The sequence below is a fragment of the Artemia franciscana genome, chromosome 7 (assembly GCF_032884065.1).
Source record: "Artemia franciscana chromosome 7, ASM3288406v1, whole genome shotgun sequence".
In the NCBI taxonomy this organism is placed as follows: Eukaryota; Metazoa; Arthropoda; class Branchiopoda; order Anostraca; family Artemiidae; genus Artemia; species Artemia franciscana.
The window spans coordinates 49,184,000-49,199,213 of record NC_088869.1 but is presented as its reverse complement, the minus strand read 5'-3'; the positions used below and the strand labels follow the sequence as shown (position 1 = coordinate 49,199,213).

Genomic DNA, 15,214 nt, shown 5'->3' with positions numbered 1-15,214 from the left:
GCGATCCAGAGTCTTTAGAAAGCCTACTACTGCTTTTACTTCCCTTAAACTGACAATATCCAGCACATGACACAAAGACCTGAAATTCATCGAGTTCTTCATTTTATGCTTGCAAGCCAATGGGACTTTTGCAAGCCAATGGGACAATGGGACTTTGTAGTCTGACCCTGAGCCACGACTCAGTTTAGTGAGTTCGCCCATTGGAATAATGTCGACCGGACATGTTTATAATTGAGTTTTGTACTGCTTAAGGGGATTTTATAACTTAAAGGATAACTATCTCGGTCATTGTAAACGTTTTTAGTTTGTATGGCCAAGCTGTTTAGAGTTGATTGGGTAGTTTCACCATAGCTTGTAGAGCTTGGAAAAGAGATCCGAAAAAACGATAGAAAACTAAAAGCCGATACCTACTTTCCCAGATATCTTATTAAGACCATTTAGCTTCTATCGTTTTGTGCTGTAGATATTCGGTTTTGATGAAACGTGTATAATTGGACAGTGTGAATTTCGTTTTTTCGATTAGACAGAGCAGAACTCGTTTTTTAAAGTTCGGGAAGGGGCAGTCCCTAAAAATACTCTAGCATACCTACTAGGAAAACACCACAAATCATCTCAAAATAAATACCATTTGAGCAATTTTGCAGCGTTGAGAGCTCCCTGTGTGCTACCCCTTCGATTGAAAGACTTGCCGACGCAGTTTCACTGTCTTTTCAATCAAATGTCAGAGTCAAACAACAAATCATCACTAGCTTCCAATAATGACAATACCCCTGGGAAAATTTGTTAATGGGTCTTTTTTCTCTGACACAGTCAGCCAACCTTGAGGTTCGTAAAATTATTTTAAGGTATCGAACCCTTTTAACAAAATCCAGGAGAGTATTTCATATCAGGCAGACACCCAGGGAATTATTTAGGATGCCCTACTTCTGGGTCTTCGCCTGCCCACTCAAACAATCACCCAACTCATCTTCGACATTAAACCTACTGGATTCGAATGGAGATGAGACCTCCCCCTTGCTTTTCACTGAAACCTATGTCTTCAATCCAAACATAGAAAATGAATGAAACAGCCGAGGTAAAACAACTACAAGTGCCTGTTTTTTTTTGTATTTTTTTTTTTTTTAACTAGAAAAAGGTGCGAAAAGAGTAAACAGTGTCGACAGTAAGGCCAGCTGCACTTAATACTTTGATTAAACTAAACCTGCATTCAGTAGAATTTTTTGACATTTTAAGATGCAAGGATAGGCTAAAAGGTTTGAAAATTAATGATGAGAAGAAAAACTTGGAATTAACGGGATTAAGAGATGATGTTACCGGCAAATTAACTAAGCTGATAACTGCAATTATCTAGGCAGCATTGGTCGTAAGGATGCTGTGAAGTTTTGAAAAAAAGAATTATCAAGATGTAGGTAAGTCCTAGAGCTAGGGCTAGACAGGCACGTCAATTTAGGAGAGGGTGGTTGCAGGGGGAAATTGCTAGATTATTTATCCCTCTCCATCAGATTTTGAAAATTCCTTTTCTAAAAATTATCATTAAAAAATGGCCTTTATTTCGTTGAAAAAAATTGTTGTTCCCTCCTCAACGTCTCGCTCTTTACGCTAATGTTTTTTTTATTATTTCAAAAAGTAGAGTTGTGAGAAAGAGTCAAACGTTAGCGTAAAGAGCCAGGCGTTGAGGAGGGGACAACCCCTTTCATATACGGAATAATTTCTGTTCGTTTTAAGTTTTAATGTCGCTCCTTACTTGCAGTTAAAAAAAAACTTGGTTTTTTAAATTTAATTTGTAAACAAAACCTGGTCTCAGAAATCTGTTTTTTGAAGGTAACATTAATGGCATATCCTTGAAGCTAAAGCTGTTTTTTACGCCTCTTTCACTTAAAAAATAATATAAATTAAAAAGCCAAAAAAAAACATCGCTTGCCACAGAAATTCAGGTGCGTTTATCAAAACCGTTTGAACAGCGTCAACTCGTCTGATACTCGACACAAACAATAGTAATTACACACAAATTGAGAAATCAATAGAATGGTTTAATTTTTTGTTGTTGCCATGTCTATAGACAAAAAGTCAGTAAATTGAACTCGTGACCAAATCCCGTGACGAGTGCAGAATCGTACCATAATTTCTACCAAACAAGGCCTTAGTTATCACGTTTTTAAGGTTGGAACGCAGTTTTTGATTTTTTTTTTCTCGCACATAGAAACAAATCTAATGACCACTATTCTATGTCCCAGTAGCGTCTTCTCGAGAAAGTTAGAAGATCCAAGAGTCTACCAAAAAATCTTACGTCATGGAATATTATTGATTTTTAGTACGTGATTAAATAAAAAAAGCAAGTTTTTTCAACTGAAGGTAAGGAGCGACATTAAAACTTAAAACGAACGGAAATTATTTCGAATATGAAAGGGGTTGTCCCCTCCTCAATACCCCACTCTTTACGCTAAAGTTTGACTTTTTTCTCACACCTCTACTTTTTAAAACAATAAAAAAAACTATAGCGTAAACAGCGAGGCGTCGAGGAGGGGACTACCCCTTTCATATACTTAACAATTTCTGTTCATTTTAAGTTTTAATGTCGCTCCTTACTTTCAGTTAAAAAACTTGTTTTTCATTTAATTTCTGAACGTTTTTTAATTAACACATGTTTTGATTTTGGCTCACCGTACATGAATTATTAAAAGGAAATTTGCATACTTTTTTTTTTTTTTTGGCTAAATCGCTTTCTCATAGTTTTGATCGGACGATTTTGATTAAAACAGGGGGTGGGGAGGAGGCCTAGTTGCCCTTCTATTTTTGGTTATTTAAAAAGCAACTAGAACCTTTGATTTTTTTTTACGAATGTTTTCATTAGTAATAAATATACGTAACTTACGAATTAACTTACGTCACAAACTTCTATATTTGTTTATTTTCATTACGTATATGAGGGGGTTCACCCCCTTGTCAATACCTCGCTCTTTACACTAAAGCTTGGATTTTGTCCCAATTCTTTAAGAATGACCCCTCAATCACAAAGGCCGCAGAATAAATAGTTGAAATGACTTAAAATACTTCAGCGTAAAGAGCGAGGTATTGAGAAGGAGACGAACCCCCTTATAATTAATAATTTAAGATTCTTATGACTTTTAGGGGATGTTTCCCCCTATTTTCTAAAATAAGGTAAATTTTCTCTGACTCGTAACTTTTGATGGGTAAGACTAAACTTGATGAAACTTATATATTTAAAATCAGCATTAAAATGCAATTTTTTGTTGTAACTATTGGTATCAAAATTCCATTTTTTAGAATTTTGGTTACTATTAAGCCGGGTCGCTCCTTACTACAGTTCGGTACCACGATCTGTTTGATCATTCGAAGATGAAAAGTTGAGCAAAATTACCGCACTAAAGTTGTTGGGGACTATGATTATCAAACAAAAAGCGAGAGTCGTTCAATTTTAATTTAATAGAATCAAAGTGACGCTTGTTCCACCACACTTTGTACGCTTCGCGTCACCCTTAGACACACTTCCAACTAGCAATGCTTTCTTGCGCCATGCATCTATGACGTGTAATTTTTACGGAGACATTTAAAGCCTACCTTGAGGGGACCAGTGCTACTGACAGTACTGCATGGTTGCATTTTAGCTTTATATGGGACGTCAGGGGACGGAAAGTGTCTGATGCTGAAACTTGCGAATCTTTAGGATGATCTTTTCTTAAGACGGCCATTTGGATAGATTACGGGATGGTAAGCTGTTCACCACCTAAGCTGCCATAATTTGCAGGAATGTATTTTATTTAAACGCTTAAAATGTCCTATTATGGGTGCTAGCCTATGTAACAGTGATGAGAAAATTTGGAGCGAAAAATTAAATTTTTATGAATACTTTTATGCGGAAGAGGGACCATAAGAGTCAATTCCTTTCCCATAAGATTTATCTGGAATCCTCCTGCCTCCAAAAAGAGCAATGAAAGAAAAAAGAGCAAAGGTCAAAATTAACCCAAAGGTAGATATGGGCGCACATTTGATTTTTGAAAAAGAGAGGGAAGTGAAAGAAGAAGAATATTTTTGGACATTTTTCTCCATAACTAAGTATTACTCTAAAGTTGCCACAAGTCTTTTTTCATCATCATTGGCAGCGCAGTAGCGCTGCCTAAGTAAAGAGCGACGTGGGCACAATGTATTATTATTATTTTTTTTTTAGACCAGGGCACTTCGTATCGAAGGAGTTGTCGTATCGAAGGAGGAGTTTCTTCGTATCGAAGGAATTGTCTTCAAAAAGAGTTCATTCGATTGGAAATTGAAAGGGGTAATGCGCTTTTTAATAGTCGGAAGTGATTGGAGCACAACTAGCCCCTCTCCCACGCTCACCATTTCCCCAAACACATCCTATCAAAATTTCGAAGTAACCATTTTGATCATCGTAGTTGAAAGGTCCGGAAATTATGTATTTGAGGATGACAACCCCTAGAGCCCTCAGGGAAAGGGTTGTAAGTTACACCCTAGGGGCATATAAGATTTATATAATGAAAAGATGGTCGCATAAACTTCAGAGAGGGCTTATTGGCTTGCTAATCAGAAGTTTTAGTGCCTTTTTTTAGATTCAGAATGATGGGAGGGTGGATACCCCCCACACCTCGTATTTTCTCGAAATGGAACTGATAGAAATTTTGAGATGGCCATTTATTATCGCACAAATTTCGAAAAAGGCTCATTCAATTGCAAATTGAAAGGGTTAGTGCCCTTTTTGACAGTCGAAACTGATGTGAGTGCAACTAACCCCCTCCCACGCCCAAAATTTTCCATAGCCGTTTTGTTCAACGTAAATGAAAGGTCTTGGACTTATGTCTTTGAGAATGACACCCCCCAGAGCCCTCAAGGCAAGGGTTGTAAAATATGTCCTGGGAGCATTTAAGGAATATATAGAAAGGGTGGTTGTATTAAACTTTTTAAGATTCAGAGTAATCGGAGCGTGGATACACCCCACATACCTCGGATTTTTCCGAAATGCATCTGAGTAGTTTGTCCAAGATGGTTTTAACAAGGTAAAATATTAGAGCTCATAGCCCCTCAGGACGTTATTACACACACCTGGGGAATACTATAACGCCCATGTATAGTCAACTTACGTAATAGGGCTTGGATGTTACGTCATAGGGAATGTTTTCTAAGAGATGTCTATTACGTAATAGTTTCTTTTTAAAAACCCACGTGGGCCAGGGAAAACCTTCAGGGCTTCTTTATTTCTAAGATTAAAAAAAAAAAACTTCAGAACTCCTTTACTTCAGGATCTCTAAAATTGTTCTTTAGAAATAACCTTAAGTGCTTCTTTACTTCAGGAAGATTGTTCTTTAAAAAACCTTAAAGGGCTTCTTTACCCCAGGATTTCTTTGAATATTCTTTAAAAAACCTTCAGGCCCCCCCCACCAAATCTATATTTCCTTTTAAAAATCTTCAGGAGAGTCCTCCCCTGCTTATCCGCCATTTAGTACTACCAAATTTGCAGCAATTTTCTATATGGAGATCCGTTATAGAGACTATTGATTTTATGGAACAAAGACTTTCCCGCTACTTCCAGGAAAACAAAAGCCTCGTCTGCTACTATTTTAACGGAGAACCGAGTAATTCTATTGTCCCTATGGGGCTATAAAAATTGGTACTAGAAAAGAGTTACACATCAATCTTCTATTAGATTTTGAACGTGTTACATCTTAAAATTTTAAAACAGATATGTCACAAAGATACAAACAGGTAGGCCTATCATTCTATATAACCCCCCCCCCCTACAAAAACAAATAAAGTGTGCATACCCAAATTTGAGTTACTATAATTCTCTATATTGGATAAACATCTAAAAAAGTTCCGGCCGTCCTGCCATTGCGTGAGGCTCACAATGATAGAATAATCTTATTTTCTCACAAAATATACACTTTACCCTCCTTCTGCAATTTCGATGCACTTTTCCACTAATCAAAGCAGTCTGGTAAAAAGGATAAACAGGTACGCTAGGTTCAACCTTTAGTGATGATTTCCATCATGAAAAGATTTAATTTCTATCGGACAGCTGCTCTTCTTATAATTGCATGAAAGGGTTCTTACCAGTCGGTGAATTTGAACGCTACGGTATTACATGCGAATCGCAAATTGAAATGTTAAGGTTAAACATAATCCTCGATCTTCACACAAAACGCTTAATTTTTTGTTTTACTTAGGCACTAAATGAAATAGGCGGATAATATTCCTTCATTATACTAAAAAAGCATCCTTTCCTGACAATAATATCGAATTATTTGAAAGCCCCCCTCACCCCTGGAAATTCCTCGGAAAAGCTTATTTATTCACAGTAAAAAACTTAATGTTTTAATTAATAGGGGGGATAACTAGGAATCTTGTTCGCTACCCCTGGTGGGAGGTTTGATGGTATTGCCAATCATCATCTCTGCTAAAGTAGCACTTTCATTTCGCCTTAATAAAAGGAAAATAAATAGGCTCTTGCTGCTTCTAAAATAAGATCCATTTTAAGTTTTGAAGGGTTTTTCGCTAAAAACTAAATTTTTCTGAAAACTAAAGGGAATCGACTTTGAACCATATTTTTAGCTATTAGTACTGTATTGCAAAAAATATTTTTTTTTAGATCCTGCATTCTTCTGTTGCCTCTAAGAAGGAGATTTGAGTGGCGTTGCCCAATAGGTTTCTTTTTCTTTTCAAATTAACAATGAGGAAAAATATCTGGGGCTCTCACTACAGTATTGAGGGGGGCGTTGAAGAGCCCCCTAGCCCCCAAAGAAATGAACTGTTCACCATGCTTTAATGGCAAAAACAAGTTTTTATGCGAGATAAATTTGTCAGACTACTAGAACATTGAGGGTCCATGACTAGCCTAAAGTTACATACTATTAAAGGCAGTCCCTTAGTTTGATGCTGCTGTTGTGCCCCCCTGCCTCTCATAGAAATAGGTGTTTCATCACAATGAAAATAATGCACTCTAATAGCCAGTAGTAGCGTTTTACTGTTGAAAGAGGACCATATTCCTGCCTTTAAGAAGGGTATTTGAGAATCCTAGTTCTTAGATTAATAATAAAATATTATTTTTTCAGCCTAATAATATATTCCTTTCCAGCTTAATAAAGGGGAAATTTCCAACTTAATAAAGGGGGGCTTATTCATTAGCTCCCAGAGCTCTTAGGAAGAACCTGGGGTCAAGAGCCTTAGGTCTTAATAATGCATATTCTTTTTACAACTTACAATCATAAATACTTCAAAGGGAATAACCATCGTCATTCTTTTTCCAGGTCCCTGAAAATGATTTTTACAAAGATTGATCAGTTGCTGGCCGATTTCTTCGGAAAAGAAGCAGCAAAAGTTGACAAAGCTGACAAAGGATGACAAAGCTGCAAAAGTTGACAAAGGATTTCCCAGGCAAGGGAGCACCACAAATGGACAATAACATCCCCTCAGTAAATTTTCTTAAGACTCTCTAGAGCATTATAATACCTGAAACGTAAAGGAGGACATCTTACGCGGTAATTTTTGGTCGTTAAATTTAGAAGTGGTAGTTTAGAAGGGCTATGGACCCGAAGTGTCCATGTATGGAGTAATTTCTCGTCATTAAATTTATAACTGGTAGTAGGGTCTGAATAAATCCGAAGGGCCCCTTTGAAGGCCCATGTACAGTCTTAAAATTTTTAACTGGTAGTTTGGTCTTAATGCAACCGAATTGTCACTCTTAATTATTCTATTCCAGCCTAATGTAAATTCTTTCACAGGACGAAATCAAAAACGTTCCAATAGACCAATAAGCTCTTATTATTTTTTAGGTTCACATACCTACACTAGGGGCCCCAAACCTCTATGAGAACATTGAATAGCTAATGGATTTGAAACAGGTCCCGGAGAATAGTGAACGCGGGGGGGGGATAAGTGCGGGGGTGAACTCGGTTAGTCTAGCTCTCCCTATTTTCCATTTAGATGGGTTTATAGTCGATCTAGCGTTAGAAAGATACTACGAATGGGTAGACGAAGAGCTATTACCCAACGAGCCCAAAAAAGTGGATTTTGAAATGGACTTTGAACCATGTTTTTAGCTACTAGTACTGTATTGTAAATAAGGTTTATTCTAAGATCCTGCATTCTTCTATTGCCTCTGAGAAGGAGATTTGAGTGGCGTTGCCCAATAGGTTTCTTTTTTTTCAACTTAACAATGAGGCAAAATATGAGGGGCCCTCACTACATTTTTAAGGGGGGCTTTGAGGAGCCCCCCAGCCCCCAAAGAAATGAACTTTTCACCATGCTTCAATGGCAAAAACAAAATTTTTATTCAAGATGAATTTGTCAGACTATTAGAACATTGAGGGTCCATGACTAGCCTAAAGTTACGGACTATTAAAGACAGTCCCTTAGTTAAATACTGCTGTTGGAACCCCCTGCCTCTCATAAGAATTGGTTCTTCATCACAATGAAAATAATGCATTCTCTTAGCTATGAGTAGCGTTTTAATGTTGAAAGGGGGCCATGTTCCTGCCTTTAAGACGGGTATTTGAGCATCCTAGTCCTTAGATTAATAATAATATATTCTTTTTTCAGCCTAATAATATATTCCTTTTCAGCTTAATAAAGAGACTAATAGCTGGGGTGTTGAGGGCGCTTATCCATTAGCTCCGAGTTCTTCGAGGAAGAACCTAATGCCATGAGCCATAGGTCCTAATAATGCATCCAAGGAAGAACCTAATGCCATGAGCCATAGGTCCTAATAATGCATAATCTTTTTACAACTTACAATCATAAATACTTCAAAGAGAATAACAATCGTCATTGTTTTTCTAGGCCCCTGAAAATGATTTTACCAGGATCGATCAGCAGCTGGCCGATTTCTTCGGAGAAGAAGCAGCGAAAGTTGGCAAAGCCGAGTATTTCCCAGGCGAGGGAGCACCACAAATGGACACTAACATCCCCTCAGTAAGTTTTTTTTAAGATTCTCTAGAGCATTATAATACCTGAAACGTAAGGGAGGATATCTTACGCCGTAATTTTTGGTCGTTAAATTTATAAGTGGCAGTTTGGAAAGGCTGTGGATCCAAAGTGTCCATGTATGGAGTAATTTCTCGTCATTAAATTTATAACTGGTAGTAGGGTCTGAATACATCCGAAGGGTCCCTTTGAAGGCCCATGTATTGTCTTTAAATTTTTAACTGGTAGTATGGTCTTAATGCAACCGAAATGTCACTCTTAACTATTCTATTCCAGCCTAATATAAATTCTTTCACGGGATGAAATCAAAAATGTTCCATTGAGGCAATAAGCTCTTATTATTTTCAAGGTTCATATACCTAGACCAGGGGCGTAGAGCCTCTATGAGAACATTGAATAGCTAATGGAATTGAAGTAGGTCCCGGAGAGTAGTGAACACGGGGGGGGAGTAAGTGCGGGGGTGAACCCGGTTAGTTTAGCTCCCCCTTTTTTCCATTTAGATGGGTTTATAGTCGATCTAGCGCTACACAAATACTACGAATTGGTAGACGAAGAGCTATTACCCAGCGAGCCCGAAAAAGTGCATGACCAGGCAGTGCCTAGTGCCCAAAGTGACGGTGATTAGGGGGAGCAGGACAAAGTGGTGCGGGTTCACCCCGTGGGTAGCCTGATTTTTATTTAGCCGACTCTATTTTGCCCAATATTTATGTTTGGAGCTGAGTTTGGAGATCCCTTCAATACACTTACAAGTGGTAGTATCCATACGGATCCAATAGACGTAGCACACTCATATATCCGCCAGATTCTGGTGCTTCTCGAAAAAAACACTATTCGAGAGGAGGGAAGGCAGAAAGCGTGAAAGCATCCATTGCTCAACAAATATTTTTTTTAATAGAAAGACGGGTGATGTGTACTCGCATTACCTACAAACGGAAATGCGGACGCAACACCTGGACTTGAATAATTTTGAGGGTGTAATTCAGATTGGGTGAGAACTATTTTTAATAGGGTGGAAAGTCATAATGAAAATGGGAGCGGGTCGGTAGTTTTACTTATAGAATTTTTAGATTTGAATGTTATAAAATTTAAAAAATAATTTATTTTAAAACGTGGGAAGGAGAGGGGGTGCAAGATATAATACAGATTTAAAGATTTACAAAGGTGTACACCATTTTCGTTTCGATTTGGGCTTAGGGTCCTTCAAGTATTCAGTCGTATTGTAGGGAATAAACCCGAGGCAATGGATGCCACTAAGACACATTTGGACAATTTGGCAGTTAATGGGGGTAGGGAGGTGTTCAGAGTTTCCTGAAGTTGATTTTAATTGTTTAAAGGGGCAATATCCTCTAGTACTTAAGGGGAAAGACATTTTTGAGAGGGGAAATGAATATTTAAAAATTGGGCAGTGTTACAGTACGATACAGAATTTAAAGAGGAGGAACTAAACGATAAAAATGGGTTAGTACATTCAGTAAGGGTTCCGTCCATTGAATCAGTGAAACATTTGGCATGGCTTCTTTATGAATCTGCCAAAGACCCTGATTCAATTGAACAATTTTTTCCTATCTTCCACATTAGTCGGGTTTAAAAACGAGGGCTCAAAATATAATAAGGGGGGTTAACATGCTACTATTGTCCAGTGAGTTTATCTAGTTTCTATACCGAACAAAAATTGAAAAACCACTTGAGGCACTGTAAGCGTCATGGATACCTGTCCGTGGTCACGGTTTCGGACGACAATGCCATCTTGCGCTTCAAAAACTTTCAGGATTCACTCCTGCAGACGGACTGAGGCCAAACTCATTGACGTGTGCGGTCCATTAAACTCGAATCGTGTTAAAGAACATGAAGCTATTGCAGTCTCTTATGCCCACGCACAAAGCGACTCGAGTAATACCATGCAATTAGTAGAGGTATTTGAAACATTGGGTGAGGAAGATTGTGCCTGTTCAACTAAGGCGGCACTTATTAAAACAGCAATTAAGTCAGTTTCACGGCTTAATTGCTGTCTTAACGGTTTAAATGCTGTCTTGCACGGCTTAACGGCTTAATTGCGTCCAACTCGTCTTCTCTCACGAGAAGACGAGTTGGCAATTAAAAATAAAGATATGTGTTGGGTCTGCAAGAAAAAAATTTGTTGCAGGTAGTGGGGATATGGCAGTCCGTGTCCATGACATTTAAGCAATCATATTTTATCAGAAGGGAGTTGTTTTCGGGGGATGACACATAAATCTTGTAATGTAAATGTTAGTAGCCTTTCGGGGGATACAGAAAGGTGAAGTTGTAGATGGCGCATGGGGAGACGGCTCTTTTTCTTATAACATCATACCCAAATATCTGAGAAGCTGCTGGTCTTAGATTTCAAATGGGAAATATTTGACAATGGTATGATGTACTTGGGTATTATTTTTCAACTCCTTATCTGGTGATGGATTTAATTCTTAAAATCAATGACGAAAAATTGGTCTGATCACCGACGTGGATCGGCACTTATCTATAGCGAGGTCCATGCGGGGAGGGATGTTTTCCATGGGGATCGTGTCCTAGAAACCGATCCGACTGGATAAGGCACCGGTAAAAATTCGAATGTGGTTTTCTTGGATATGCATTCCCTTTATCCGTCGGTAATGTCTCACTTCTCTTTGCCGTGTGGGAATTGCAAATGGCTAAGCCATCCTTCTGCTCCAAGCACCCCAGACATTACTACTGTTGAAAAGAATAGACCACAAGAGTGTTTTTTCGAAATTGATGGTGAAATACCAGTAGGACTTCATGACTCGGCAAAAGACTTTGTTTTCCTGTTCATAAATAGACCGGGGCCTAGGGACTCATTGAGTCCCCATATAGAGGATATAGAGGATGGGGGTATAATCTGGACGCCTTCAAAACAAAAGCTTATTACCGACCTTCATCCGAAACAGAATATTGTTGTACGTCAAGTTCTTGTGCGGTGGATACTGGCAAACGGTTTCAATGTCACAAAGATTCATAGAGCCCTCCAGTTTGATCAGAAGCCTTATATGAAGAGGTTTATTGACACCATTGTCAGTAAACGATCTCAGGCAAAAACGAGGATCGAAAAAGAAATCATTAAGCTTATTTTTTAATTCGGCCCTTGGTAAAAATGTGCGAGGGTGTTCGCAATAAGAGTTGTTGTGACGTTGTGACCGACTAAATAAAAAAAAAAAAAAACATAAATTGGGATTTTATTACAAATTGTAAGCTCCAATGGCCGGGGGAGAGACAAGTTATAGTTTATTATGGGGACACAGATTCATTGTTGTTAAAAGTTAAAACAGGTAATTTATTACACGATTTGAAAAATGGTTGGCACATTAGCTCTTGAATGGACTACAGCAACCAGGACGAGTCTATTTACGCGGAGCTTGCGATACGCTAGGCCCGACATGAATTGTTATTTCTAAAACATCGCTCTCTCTCTCTCTCTCTCTCTCTCTCTCTCTCTCTCTCTCTCTCTCTATCTCTCTCTCTCTCTCTCTCCTCTCTCTCTCTCTCTCTCTCTCTCTCTCTCTCTCTCTCTCTCTCTCTCTCTCTCTCTCTCTCTCTCTCTCTCTCTCTCTCTCTCTCTCTCTCTCTCTCTCTCTCTCTCTCTCTCTCTCTCTCTCTCTCTCTCTCTCTCTCCTCTCTCTCTCTCTCTCTCTCTCTCTCTCTCTCTCTCTCTCTTCTCTCTCTCTCTCTCTCTCCTCTCTCTCTCTCTCTCCTCTCTCCCTCTGACAAAGACAGATAGGATTATCCATATCCTCACTTCTGGGTGCAGCAAGAATTCATGATTTGATCGTGGTGAATTGTACTTCGTTTCGTCCATATCTATGTTAGCAGCAATCGAATCCTTTGAATCTTCAGGAGACTCTTGATCAAAAGATGTGATCACCATATCGCCGTCTTGACCGTCAGACTTAAACTCAATCTAAAAAAATAAAGAGTATTATTTTATTATTGATTATTGGGGGAATTTCCCACTTCTCACACTTCTTTGGTAAGGAGACCCCTAGGGTCCCATTAAAAGCATAAAACTGAAATAACAGATATGACATTTGTCAGGGAACGAGGATGTTTTTCCGAACAAGGAGACAAATACCTAAAAGAACATTTCTGAATATAAGATTTTCCAATCTTCCCGGAAGCTTTAGGCCGAATCTTGGAGTACACTGTAGAAAAAAAACTAAACAGAGATTCAACAAAAATTGTTTGTAATGTTTATTAATAAAGAAAAATGGAATCTCAAGGGCTAGAAACTGTTGTAAATCAATATTTAGGGTATTGTTAGAATTCCCTAATCATTATTGAATTTCCAACTTTTTGAGAAAAAAAAATTTATTTATGAATCTAAATTGAAATTTTAATTCGTTGAAGGACAAAAATGTTTAATTTCCAGATCCTTATTGGATCCCTAATTTATTTAATAGTAAATAAGTTGGATTTCAGTAAGGCTGCTGAATCAAACAGTTCGTGGTAACGAACTGTAGTAAGGAGCGACCCGGCTCAATAGTAACCAAAACTCTAAAAAATGGAATTTTGATACCAATAGCTACATCAAAAGAATCGCATTTTAATGCTGGTTTTAAATATATAAGTTTCATCAAGTTTAGTCTTCCCATCAAAAGTTACGAGCCTGAGAAAATTTGCGTTATTTTAGAAATAGGGGAAACGCCCCCTAAAAGTCATAGAATCTTAACGAAAATCACACATCAGATTCAGCGTATCGGAGAACCCTACTGTAGAAGTTTCGAGCTCCTATCTACAAAAATGTGGAATTTTGCATTTTTGCCAGAAGGCAGATCACGGATGCGTGTTTATTTGTTTTTTTGTTTGTTTTTTTTTCCCCAGGGGTGATCGTATCGACCAGTTGTCCTAGAATGTTGCAAGAGGGCTCATTCTAACGGAAATGAGAAGTTCTAGTGCCCTTTTTAAGTGACCAAAAATATTGGAGGGCACCTAGGCCCCCTCCCACGCTAATTATTTTCCCAAAGTCAACGGATCAAAATTCTGAGTCATTTTATTCAGCGTAGTCGAAAAACCTTATAATTATGTCTTTGGGGACGACTTTACTCCCCCACAGTCCCCGTGGGAGGGGCAAAAAGTTACAAACTTTGACCTGTGCTTACATGTAGTAATGGTTATTGGGAAGTATACAGGCGTTTTCAGGAGGATTTTTTTTGGTTTGGGGGAGGGGTTGAGAAGAGGGGGATATGCTGGGGGAACTTTCCTTCGAGAATTTGTATTGGGAGAAGAAAATTTCCATGAAGGGAGAGCAGGATTTACTAGCATTATTTAAAAAAAACAATTAAAAAATAAAAGTGAAAAAGCTTTTTCAGCTGGAAGTAAGGAACAGCAATAAAACTTAAAACAACAGAAATTATTACCCATATGAGGGGCTCACCTCCTTCTAATACCTCGCTCTTTACGCTAAGTATTTTCAGTAATTTCAACTACTTATTCTACGGCTTTTGTGATTCAGGGGGTCATTCTTAATGAATTGGGATAAAATTTAAGCTTTAGTGTAAGAGTGAGGTACTGACGATGGGGCGAATCCCCTCATATATGTAATAAAAACATGAGAATACAAAAGTTCTTTACGTAAGCTAATTTATAAGTTACGTAAATCTTTTACCAATAAAAAGATTCGTAAAAAATTAAAAGTTCTAGTTGCCTTTTAATTAACCAAAAAATCGGGGGGCAACTAGGCTTCTTCCCCCGCTCTTTTTTCTCAAAATCATTCGATCAAAATTATGAGAAAGCCATTGAGCCAAAAAAAAAAATGCAAATTTCGTTTTGATTATTCCTCTGCGGAGAGCCAAAATCAAAACATGCATTTGATTCAAAAACGTTCAGAAATTAAATAAAAAAAAACAAGTTTTTTTAACTGAAAGTAATGAGCGACACTAAAACTTAAAACGCACAGAAATTACTCGCATATGAAAGAGGCTGCTTCCTCATCAACGCCCCGCTCTTTACGCTAAAGTTTTTTACTGTTTTAAAAAGAAGAATTGAGAGAAAGAGTCAAACTTTAGCGTAAAGAGCGGGGCGTTGATGAGGAAGCTCTTTCATATACGAAGTAATTCTGTGCGTTTTAAGTTTTAATGTCGCTCATTACTTTCAGTTAAAAAAACTTGTTTTTTTTATTTAATTTTACCTGTAAAATCAGCAAATTTGTAATAAATTATTAACAGTTGCAACCTTGATTAACATACAATAAATATAAGCCAGATGTATATGCACGACAATCAGAAATATCATAGGGATT

At 37.9% G+C, this 15,214-nt stretch overlaps 1 protein-coding gene across 4 annotated transcripts in view; it reads right to left on the bottom strand.

Annotated features, from left to right (window-relative positions):
• LOC136029408 (estrogen-related receptor gamma-like) overlaps positions 1-15,214 on the bottom strand; it is a 180,060-nt gene that overhangs the window by 106,004 nt on the left and 58,842 nt on the right. For all 4 annotated transcript variants that reach the window (XM_065707771.1, XM_065707774.1, XM_065707772.1 and 1 more), the window contains exon 4: positions 12,716-12,877. In XM_065707771.1, the coding sequence (XP_065563843.1) occupies positions 12,716-12,877 (162 nt within the window). The remainder of the gene's footprint in view (positions 1-12,715; positions 12,878-15,214) is intronic.